Raw genomic sequence first — 12,027 nt, forward strand, 5'->3', positions numbered from 1 at the left:
ATAACTAGTACCACCTCTTAAAGTGCCTCAGGGCACTTAGAAAAATCTATCAATCTACTTTTTAAAATATTTTTCTTTATGGTTTGTTCAACTGAGTGCATGAGAACATAAACTGTGCCTTTCTCTCACTGAAATGTGCCCTATTCCATTCTGTCGTGCTACTACAAGTGATAGATAAAATACCTATCCTTATTTCTTTGCATCCTTGTATTTATTACCATATGATAACCATTCCCCTCCCTAGTAGTTTCATATGGTTTTTTTCCTTGTAGATTTCTTCATCCTTTCTGTTTTGCTTTGCCCTCTCTACCTAACATCAAGAGTAAAAGAATAATTATTTTTCATGAAGCCTGCTTCTTGCTTTATAAATTATTTCGAACTCTTTTTTCATTTACTATGAATGAGGAAAGAAAGGTGTTGCTTCTAATGCCTATGAACTGCATTCTGTGACCTTTATTTTTTCCTTCTGAAATATCCAACAGCTGGATTGGTCATGACCTTTTTTAGAACATGTTTATGTTTTGAACAGATTCTTAGTTAAACATAATATAGCTACAGTAACTGAAACTAGATGGTCGTTATTTTAGCAAGATATGCATGCATACTTACCTGACTGATTAAATATTTTGGATATTAGTTGGCACAAATGTATGGTTCTGTTGTATATTTCTGTGGTTTCTAATGCATTTGCATACTGTGTAGCCTTGCAGAAGGGATTTTGAAATTGCCCAGCTTCATTCAGTGCAGGTAACAATTTTCTTACTAGGGGTAATAGCAAGTTTATCATCAATCATATAGAAAGACATATTTATTCCTTTGGCATTTCAGTCATTTTCAGGAACTCACACCTCATAATGTATTGGGAAGCATTCTTCTTTTCTTCTAATGTACTTATGGCATAAACACAATATGTGAGGTTGATTATAATATAATTGTTTGTTAAAAAAACAAGTCTAGTGGAAGGGAATGGTAATATTTTAACTAGAAGCACAGTGAAGGGTTTGCTAGGAATGTTAAGGAATAAAGATCACATTGGCTGAACTTCAGAAGCTCTCAATCAGTAACTCACAGTCATTTGCAATTTGATTAGATGTTAAACACAAACTTTCAAGGTTTCTCCAAAGCTTAAAAATATCAAATACTTGCACTTGGGGAAAGAGAGATGAATGTTGAAAGTATTAGGAAGACAAAGAGCTTTAAGGGAATCTATGTGCAGAAGTTACTTAGATGCAAAGTGTATACAGTATGTACCTGTGCTACATTGCCGTTTTTTTCATCTGCAGTAAAAAAATATTGGCTGGGTTCACACATTGCAATAAAGCAGGATGCTTTAAGCTATGATTTATCTTGCAAGCTACAATATTAAGGCACTATGGATTGGGTCATATATCAGGATAAGCCAAAAAATAAACTATTATAGCTAACCTTTAAGTATACCTACCCTATAAAGTTAATGTCTACTTTGGATATTACAGTAATCAGTTTGGACATCAGTCCAATAAACAAACAAATAAGAATATTCTGTGCAGATTTATAGGTACATATTCAGAATCTTCAGCTGTGTCTCTGTATTTTCTCCTGGTTTCATGATAACTGAAACTTGTAAGTCAGTATCAAAACTTTAGCTCATTTTAATGGCTTAATTTTGCATTTGTACTATACCAAATTTAAAACAGCTAACAATCTTTAATTGAAAATAAGCTATGTAAATTTAAAAACCACCATGTGGTAGCTGCTAGGTGGTTAATTTCCATGCTGCTCTAAAAATAAGCCTTTGAAAATAATATCTCAGAAGATGATGTGTTACCTCCCACACTAGTTTTGTTCTTTTTAGAAAATGGAAGAAACCCATCACCTCCTACACTCTGGAGGTAGTTAAGACCAGATTTCTTGGATGCTATGATTTTAAATTTAGAAATAGGCACTATGGGGTTCGATTTTTAAAATGCCATTATGTAAGCATTTCTTTAAATTGGACATGTAAGAGAATGGGCATAGTTACACAGTAATAGAGTGTTAATTTTTTTCACTAAATATGGTTGATTTTAGTATTAAAACCATGGAAATGGTGAAACACAAGTGGGATCAGTTTGGGAAAAAATTTGAAGCATTGTCCATCTGGATCAATGAAAAAGAAAAGGCGCTGGATTCCTTGGAAATACCATCATCTTCCCTGGATGTGCAAATCAACCAAATTAAGGTGATTGGTTCACATTTTATTTAGCGTTACATATTGTTTTATTTTTTCCCCTCTATTAGAAAGCTGCAGAGGAGGGGAATAGGCTTTTAACAACTACAGACATACTTTGACATAAAGATACTAAAGTAGAAGATTTTGTAGGAGCTTAAAATAAAATACACATATTTAAATTAATTTAGTTTTAAATTACATGCAAATTCTTCAATATATGTGAAAAGTTCAGTGAATTGTGTTTTTGGTTGATACTCTTTACCTACAAAATATCATGGGTATATTTTCACAGAATGTAGAATGATTTCTATTGTAATCTGTATTGCAGTTACAGTATTTTATTCCAATATGTTAGATAAATTGTATATAATTTTGTGTACTTTATCAAGTAATACGGAAATAATAAAGAAATGTCTGGATTCAGTATTGGTAGCTAAACCTTTTTTACATACTCTTGAGTTCTTTATATCATATACTAGATTCTATTTTTCCTCTGGAGTGTTAATAAAAATCTCAATTACAAGTAATGTTTACCAGAATTTCTAGAACGTGAATTTCACATATAGGGTTTAATTTTTTTATAGTTTTGTGGTAAAAACACATGCACATTTCAAACTGTATTAAGTGCCCTGAGTATAGTTAAAACCATGTCTATGTATATTCCTCGAACTTCTTTAAAATTTCCCCACCAAACAAACTGCTAGAACTGCTAAAACTAAAAATTCTGATAGTCCTTGTATAGAGAAGGAGTCCTAGATTTTGATTTATTTTTTTAATTGATTGTTGTGGTAAGAATGGACAGTGAATCATGGCAGTGGAGGATAACACTTGTGCTGGTGCATGCTGTTCCGTTCTGTGTTGGATTTCTCTATCTTATCCCCATCAAACTGCAGTTCACATTTAAATATATAGGATCAGATCTAGAGTAGTACAGGTCTCATTCTGGCTTTGGCACAGAAACATTTTTGCTTATATTTCCATATTTATATTATTCATTCAAACAAAACCAAATAGTTATATACAAGTTTATTTGCTGTGTTATAACTCTATTCTTACATTTTTAGATTTTTTTTAATTAAGGGGTGAAATTCAACTATTTTTATATGATTTCTGAAATTCATATTGAAGTACAGGTATAGTATATGAACATGACCAAAATTATAGTTAAAATTATTTAAGTATCTAAAAATTAATCCAGGCTCCATGTCTTAATTGAGGGAGCTAAAAAATTAAACTTTTGTTAAATATCCTTCATCCTAATTACTGTGAAAATTTATACCCTAAAGGTACATGTTATGTATGATGTTTTGTTAAAATTATTGAATTTAATGTAAAATAAATCTTGTAAATGAAAATATATGGATAACACATAGATACAGCAATATAAATCACAAGGTACTGTACATATCAGGTCTTCCCCAGAACCTTGTGCTTATGTGCTAAAGTGACAATGCTTGTTTGTGTGTATATTTTGAACTAAATCACAAAGTACTAACAAATATAATAACGTGTGATACCAGTAAAATTAAATGGGAAAAATGCTTAGTACAGAGAAATTAAAAATAACAAAACATTTGCAAAAATAGTAAGTCCAGTGAATATCAAAGTAGATACCCAAATCAAGTACTTAATGTTTTCCTGAACCACATTCTTGGAATGGTGGAACATATGCTTCCAAATATCATTTGGCTTAATTAACTGAAGTTTAGCATGGTGTATTTAGTCTGTCCTTACTCACAATATGTGTTATACTAGAATATTAATAATATTGGATGCTTTATGTAACCTTGTATAATAAGGTGCTTGCCTTTGAACATTCTGTCTGTAAGAATACAGGTAGTCCTCACTTAATGACCAAAATTGGGCCTTGCAACTCCATTGCTAAGCCAGCTTACAACCTCACTTCTGCTGTTGTTAAGTGAATCACCCAAGATAGTTAAGTGAGACATCACGTGACCGCGATTTGCGATTTTACTGCTGTTTTCTCTGTTCACTTTGCTTGTCTGAAGCTGGCTGTGAAGCACCCAAACCGTGATCATGTGACTGTGGGGATACTGCGATGGTCTTAAGTGTGAGGACTGATCGTAAGGTTACTTTTTCAGTGCCTTCGTAACTTCGAGCGGTCGCTAAACAGGGCAGTTGTTAACTGAGGGCTACCTGTATTTCATTTTAAGATAAAATGCTGATTTACATAATAATAACCAAGTAAACACTTTTATCTGGCCTCATTAAGACCTTCTTACATTAATTAAGGTCAACTGCTCACAATTTTGAGTGAAGAAGTTCTAACACTGTGGTCATAAATTGTGTAGCGGAGAGGAAATTGCGCATGTGGGAGTGTTGGTAAAGCAACACTTCTTTGTGACAACATAGATTAAATATCCAGGAAGATTGGTACGGGGCGGGGGGGAACATAATAAACATAATTACTGGATCATTATTTGATCATATTTTGGTTTCTAAAAATACAGAAGATGGCTACCGTTGGATTTAAGTTAAAGTATATGGTTCTCACAGAACTATCTCATGTTGATGAGATCTTCCCTCATAGTTCCATCCTTGTTCTGTACTTCTTAATGAGAGTAAGAGTAGCTTCTTATGAAATCTTAGTTTTTAAGGATAAAAGTTCCACATGAATAAATACCATTGTACCAATCCATAAAACTGTGGTTAGAGATAGCTTTTCTCTTTAAAATATATCACACACTTGGGAATCTTAAGTGCAAATATTGTAATTACAAGATGACTTTTTAAACAACTTTACTACAAGATATCTACTCCAGAATTCTGGTTTTTAGAATTAGAATTTCTTATTTAGAGGGAAGGACACCAATTGCTTCCATATATTTACAACTGTATGATTTTACCTGAAAAGTAAGTAAGTAAGTAAGTAAGTAAATAAATAAATAAATAAAATACAAATGAAAGGCATGAGAATTCTATGTGAATATATTACAAATAATATAATACATATTTACATTAAATTATTTTTAAAAATAATGTAGTAAAGCATGATCTTATATATAAAGGTTCTGTAACAAAGGGAGAGGGTATTTCTGCCAACTCTCTTCTTTTTTCTGCAGTCCCCACACCATAAATCCTACCATTTTTAAGGGCAATCCAGCCTTCAGAATCAGAAGGAATTAGAGATGATGAAGTTCTTTCTGAGGACAGAAACGCTATTCCAGTTGTACCTAAAGTCAAGACAATGTCATATACTTTTTTTAGTTAAGAATGCTTTCACTCAAAGCAACTTTGTTGTTTATAGTAATTCTGAAAGCCACATTTTAGGACAGTCTATAATTGAATTTTGTTTTATATTGACTTCATATAATTTTATTATCATGGCTTCCTTCAAAGATTCCTAAGCATTGAAGGATACAGAGTAAACTCTGTTAAAGATCTCTATTCAATCTCACAAATACTATAGAATTGTTGGCAAAGGCAATTATAGCAAAAGCAGTAAAACCTGTAGTGTACAATATTTCATTTTGAGGGAAGGGAGCACTTTTTCTGATTTCAGAAGGTCCCAGTCTCAGCTGATAAGATTGGATCAATCTCTTATCTGAAATTCAGGGGAAAAAGTGCCAACTATTGTGAACAACTTCTGCCAAAGCGGCAGCAAGCGTCATACAGCATGTTGATGGCTATAATCCAAAAGTAGGCAGGGACAGGATCTAAAGTAGGTTTGAATTTTGGAGGGGGATAGATGATTTAAAGGGGCAAAATGAGTTTTTTAAGTGACTTGTGTCACCCATTTCCCCTGTTAAACCTTTTCCTATCTCTCAAACAACTCAAATTTTGGGAGCTGAAAAGGAATGGTGGTGGGTCACATGCAGCCTGTGATCTCATATTTTGCTCACCTGCTTATAACACTACAAAGATGGACCAAGAATCCAAGTTAGTCCAGGTCTGATTTCTATGCTGCTAACTCTTAACTGACAGTGAATTCGATAATGTGTCCTTATTTTCTAGCAGTATGCATACTGCTGTGATCAAGCATGGACAGATTATTTGTGAAACAATAGATGCTATTAGTTAAATCTTGCTCACTGTGCTTTTTACTTTTCATTTCCTACACATTAGGCTTAAAAGGCCAAATAGGTAATTCATGTTAATTTGGATGTTCTCATAACCCAACAGATTAGCTAATACTTACAATTAGAGCAAAGCAAAAGAATTCCAGTTCAACAAACCATCTACATGCTTAACTAATTGCTTCAAATTAAAAGAATTGTAGAGGAATACATTTATATCAGCTGTACCTGCTTTACAGCAAATAAGATATTTTTGATTACTATTAATAATCAGTGTTTTTCCTAAACTACATGGAGATATGCTTGATATGTGTCAATAGTCTATTAGAATTTTAATCAATTACGAAGTATATTACCAAAAAGACCACCAGTAACATCGCTATATAATATACAACTTTCCAACTGTCTGATTACCATAGACTCATTTAAGAAAAAACTTAAGCATTTTTTCAGTGTTATATATGGAGAAAAATGAACACACTTTGTTGCAAGAAAAATAGTTAAGTTCAGTAATCATGTTTTACTAGTAACATATTAAAACCTGATACTGGGATAGATGCATGCCACATGAAAGATAATGATGTGTAACATGATAGATATAGGTGGTCATTGTATGTATTGATAGTGCCCTCTTTTGTTTGACGCTAAAGTGATTTCCATGTAATGCATGAAACAACCCATGATATAGCTTTCTTTATGTACACTTATTTACATTTTAGGCTGTTAAGAATGAAATAGTTGATAAGGACAATGAAATCCCAATGCTAGAAGAGGATGCTCAACTTTTCTCTCAGTATCTTACTTCTGGAGAATCAGCACATATTAAAGCCAAGATGACACAGATTAGAAGATACTGGGAAGAATTCAGAGGTCATGCACAGAATTTGGAAGGAACCATCGCAGGAAGGGCATTGGTGCAGCAAAAATTTGAGGAAAACTTTAGAAAGGTAGAACACATCAATTTTATCTAGACTACTTAAAAAAGACAATGACAAGTATTGAAAACAAAATTGAAATTGACTATTAAGACACAAAAGGTCCATTTAAATATTGTTTTAAATATGCTGGCTGGGGAATTCTGGGGGTTGAAGTCCACACATCTTAAACTTTCAGAGGGTTTAAATTAATTGTTTCAAAGAATAGTTGCTTCAAAATCCTTCATTGGTAAAATGCTAAAATTAATCCAAAATATGGTAAAATAGATGGGTTGGACACAACCAAATAATAAATATAGCTGACCATATCCCTGTATTAGGAAAAGGTTTTCTCTTTTATTTTTTTATTAACCATGATCTAGAGTTACAGCCACATCTTAAGTTGTGTTTAAAGTATGGTTTGCTTGAAAAAAATCAAATTCATAATCAATGGTTTGAAATTTAATTTCTTCAAACCACAGTTGAGATAATTTTGAGGGGCCAGTATGGAGGATAAAGTGCTAAAAGGGGGAGAGAAATATGCAGTCCCAAGGCTCCCTGTGATTTATACTGTCAGAACAAGCTGTGGTCAGTCAACCAAATCTTTATTGTGGTCATTATGACAATCATGATGTCTGCTTAACTTACACTAGTCCTGCTAGTCAAGAATATTGTTACAATAAAGCTTCTGTTTTAAGCACACTTGCCTGAAGCTAAATCCACCTATGATTTTCTATCAAGTTAGCATATATTTCTGATTTCTTTTCTTTCTTTCTTTCTTTTTTTATCTATCTTTAGCATAAGATACTATTGTTGATATTTTTAACAGCAGGCATAGTAATTCTATTAGTATGGAAAGAATATTATTTTTAAAATATAAATCACTCTTGAGTTCTCAGAATTAGCAATTTAAGTAACAAATGACAGTTTAGTAGCATATTTCTGTTACTACAGAAATATCAGAAAGCAATAGACTACTACTCTTTCAGACCATATGGACCTTATGAGCTATTGCAACTCATACGATACACTCTGAAGTATCAAAGATGTAATTGTTTAAAATGATAGAAAATGGCAATGTAACTTTCTTCTTTTTTAAATTCTCTAATTCAGATTCAAGAAGACTTGTGCAGTTGTGAAGCCAAACTGATAGAGCTTGATATTTCATGCTTTTCATTAGCAGAGACTTATAAGGCTCTCCAGGACCTTACGGTAACAAAAAGCTGTAAATGTTTGTCACTTGCTTGACAGGATCAACAAATAAAAGATATTTAGTGTTCTGAATGGGATTATGATTAGAATTCAGCAACTGAAGAAGTATGACATTTCTGTAGTCAGCAACCAGCTAGTTGTGGGGCAAGATAAAAGCTCCATTTGGATAGTCTCTTTTTTCAGTCTTGTAAGAAAAACACATACACACACACGCAGTTGCAGTCATCTTAGAAAAATTATGTAATCCTATATTTTTTATGCATAATATGGGAAATGTCACTTACAGACAATTTTGAATTTAAAAAACTTGTATCCCATAGGTTTTAAACAAATAGGCAAATAATGTGCTATAGCTAAGCCTGTATACCTTCTGAAGTTGCTTGTATTAAAGCACTTGAAATTCAATTGTAACTTTTGATTAATACATTGTAATATGTAAATCAGAGCATTTGGGATCATGACGCTAAATGGCTTATGTGTTGTTGCTTTGTATTGAGCAGGACCTCTCACAAGTTCTGGAAAAAATGAATCAAGCGCTGACTTCTTTATCATCTAGCTCTCGCAAACTTATGAACAAAGAAAAAGCAAATCAAGATATTGTCATGCTACAGCAAAAACATGAAAATATTATGAGACAAGTTAAAGATAGACATGCCTCTTTAGAGACTCATCTAGTACAATGTCAAAGGTGAAAAGGGCCCTATGTTCTCTTCAGCTACAGAAATATTTGCAGATTTTTGAATATTTTAGTAGCACTGGATTAACAGAATTATTTATTTATCACAATATTCCACTAGATTGGAGAAGGAATTGTCTACGTTTTTGACTTGGTTAGAGGAGTGTGAAACTGCAGTCAGACCTACAGAACAGCATGTTTCTGCTGACAAAGTTAAACTAGAAAATGAACTACAATTACTTCAAGTAAGATTTCTGGGTTGGCAACTCAAATGTTTCCCTAATTTTATAGTGCCTTCATTTTTATAAAATGACATGGAATTCTATTAGTGGTAACAACTCTGCTGAGTATTTGAAATTAAATGAATCAGAACGTAATGGAATAACCCATTCCTTGAAGATAACTCAGTGTACTGAATTTGGTGTAAAATTTAACAAGTGATTGTTGCAGTGCAAGTTTAGTGACATAAAGCTATGGCTCTCTTGCACTGAATGAGACATGAAAACAAATTGTTGCGTATTTGTTGATAGCTTATCATAGCTGCTGTTTACAAGCAGGGCCTGCCATTAAAAATGATAGGGGACTTTTGAGCTAATTTATAACCAGCTATGCCAATACAATCTCCAACCTACTAATCGTTTTGAGTTTGAAATGGGTGACCTTACCAGAGGTGTTCAAATCTCATTCTGACCATTCCAGAAGTGTTTGGAGCTTGAAACAGTTCCTTCTGCACTCAGATACAGATGTTCAGCACAGAGCATTTCCAGAGTGGGTAGAACAACACTGGAACACTTCTGGTAAGGTCAGAACAGCTGATGTGACCTCTTTGAATTTACAATATTTTACTAGTTATGGATAGTAATCTGCTCAGTCCTTAGAAGCAGTTCAAAGCAGCTTGGGGTTTTCTCTAGACTTGATGAGCCAAAAGCACTGGAGTCTGTGCTGTGTTTGGCTTATACAGAGTATTCCCCTTCCCCAATTAAAGTCAGACGGATTCATTATGCTCAAACTGCTTTGTGCAGGGATTTCTTTTATGTTACTGATTTGCTAAATCTGTGAGCATCCAAAGTACTGCAAATGTCTTTTTACTGTACTGTCTATGATGGAGTAGAGACTCCCCTTTTTTAAGAAATCAAGACTAATTTATTATAAGATCACTCAGTGTGACCCAACAAAAAGAATGCACCCTTAGAGCCTCAATAAATGTACATTTGCTGCCTGCCTGAGATGTCAAAAGAATGGAGCTGTGTTTCATACCTATCCTCAATAAAGCATACTTGTGCAGTGTAAGCAGCTGCATGGACACAATATATAAATTCAGCAGATAATAAGCAGAGAAATATCATATGCAACATTTTCTAATGTCAGAATCCTTGGATGCTAATAAAACTTACCCTAGTTGTGATGATATATTTATCCATATTGGTAGAACCTAGATGACAGCATATTCTGTCAAATGGTCTAGCATGAGATTTAGCTTCCATGTTTTCAACAGCTGGGTTAGGGTTTTTAAACTGTACAGCTTGCTACAGCTTGTGTAGCAAGCTGTACAGCTTTCAAAATGACACAAATGCCTATTTTCTTAATCAGCACTCAGGGCATCATCTTGGGCCCTCCTGAAGATTTCTGTAAGTATTCTTATCTAAGAAAATTTCCCTAATTTCTGTTGGCCACCATTGAGGAATAAAATAGTAGCATTTTTTATTTGTGTATAGATCTAACAAAATTACATAGTATCTTCAAAGCTCACATTGGACTGGCTTTTATTTTCTTCTTGTATGTTAAGTATTCGTTTTAGAAAACAAATTCTGGGCAAACTTCTGTATAATTTCAGGCAAATATATTGAACACTGCAAAAGCACCTTCCCTAAAATCAGGTGCTAGGACTCTTTCATTCTTGTTTTATACTTTTTATTGTTGTTGTTATATACTTGTTCCTTAATTTCCATGCTATATAGGCTATTTACCTAATGTATATCTTCATGTTTCTCAGGATCTGAAAATGGATATTGCATCTCATGCTTCACATTATACCAGCCTATTCCAGTTGAATGAGTCACTATTTAAAGCAAGTTCCAGTGAAAGTCTGAGAAAAATTAAAAAAGAATTAGAAGAACTTGACGAAAGATGGAAAATTCTACCTCAGACAGTTAGCAGAAGGTTTGCATTTATGTAATAGTACTTAATGACTCAGCCATGATGACTGACCTAATATAGTACAAATCCATCATATTTTTCATTATATGTCCATAGAAATGAGGCCACATAATCTGAATGTGGCATTTATAGAAAGTACAGGAAACCAAGAAATCCCTCCAGATATGGAGTCACTGGAATTTTTTTTCTTTTTTTGCAGAACCTTCAATCAGTTTTGTTTTGAGGCAATAAAGCCTCTCTTCTGCAACCCCAGCCAAGGGTCAATTTCTCTGATTTGTTTTATAACTTTGATGTTTTTTCCAAGAAATATAGTGATTAGTTCTAATGTTATGCTAAGTCCAAGCCACATTATGACTTGACATTATGTATAAACCTAGCTAGTATTATCCAGACCTTCAGATTTCCAAGATATATGTCTTGGGACATGGCTTTCTAGACATTTTTGTTTGTTATTGCCTGGATGTTCTTTTGTAGGAATGAATAATGAAAGTAATATTGTTCGTTTATTTTTGTCTACTGCGCTTTTCTTCACCTTCTCTTCCTGGTCCATGGTTTAATCTTATCCTCTAGTTTAAATTGAAATAAATTGGGGGCGGGGAGTGCAAATGAAACTGCCAGGATTTTAGCATTGTCATTACAGTCACTCACTGTAAGAATTTTATATACATTGAAGGATGACAGTTATGTGAGATGTGTATAAGCACACATCCACCCACACTTGTTGTTTATTCATTTAGTCGCTTCCGACTCTTCGTGACTTCATGGACCAGCCCACGCCAGAGCTTCCTGTCGGTATCCACCCACACACTCACATACATATTGACATAGAATAACTTTTAT

General features: G+C 33.5%; 1 protein-coding gene across 1 annotated transcript in view; it reads left to right on the plus strand.

Annotated features, from left to right (window-relative positions):
• The window catches only part of SYNE1 (spectrin repeat containing nuclear envelope protein 1), a 313,009-nt gene that overhangs the window by 93,128 nt on the left and 207,854 nt on the right, over positions 1-12,027 (plus strand). The window contains exons 32-37 of the mRNA XM_063293716.1: positions 2,050-2,200; positions 6,948-7,175; positions 8,256-8,354; positions 8,855-9,042; positions 9,152-9,275; positions 11,024-11,190. Coding sequence (XP_063149786.1) covers positions 2,050-2,200; positions 6,948-7,175; positions 8,256-8,354; positions 8,855-9,042; positions 9,152-9,275; positions 11,024-11,190 — 957 coding nt within the window. The remainder of the gene's footprint in view (positions 1-2,049; positions 2,201-6,947; positions 7,176-8,255; positions 8,355-8,854; positions 9,043-9,151; positions 9,276-11,023; positions 11,191-12,027) is intronic.

Source organism: Candoia aspera, chromosome 1 (genome assembly GCF_035149785.1).
Source record: "Candoia aspera isolate rCanAsp1 chromosome 1, rCanAsp1.hap2, whole genome shotgun sequence".
In the NCBI taxonomy this organism is placed as follows: Eukaryota; Metazoa; Chordata; class Lepidosauria; order Squamata; family Boidae; genus Candoia; species Candoia aspera.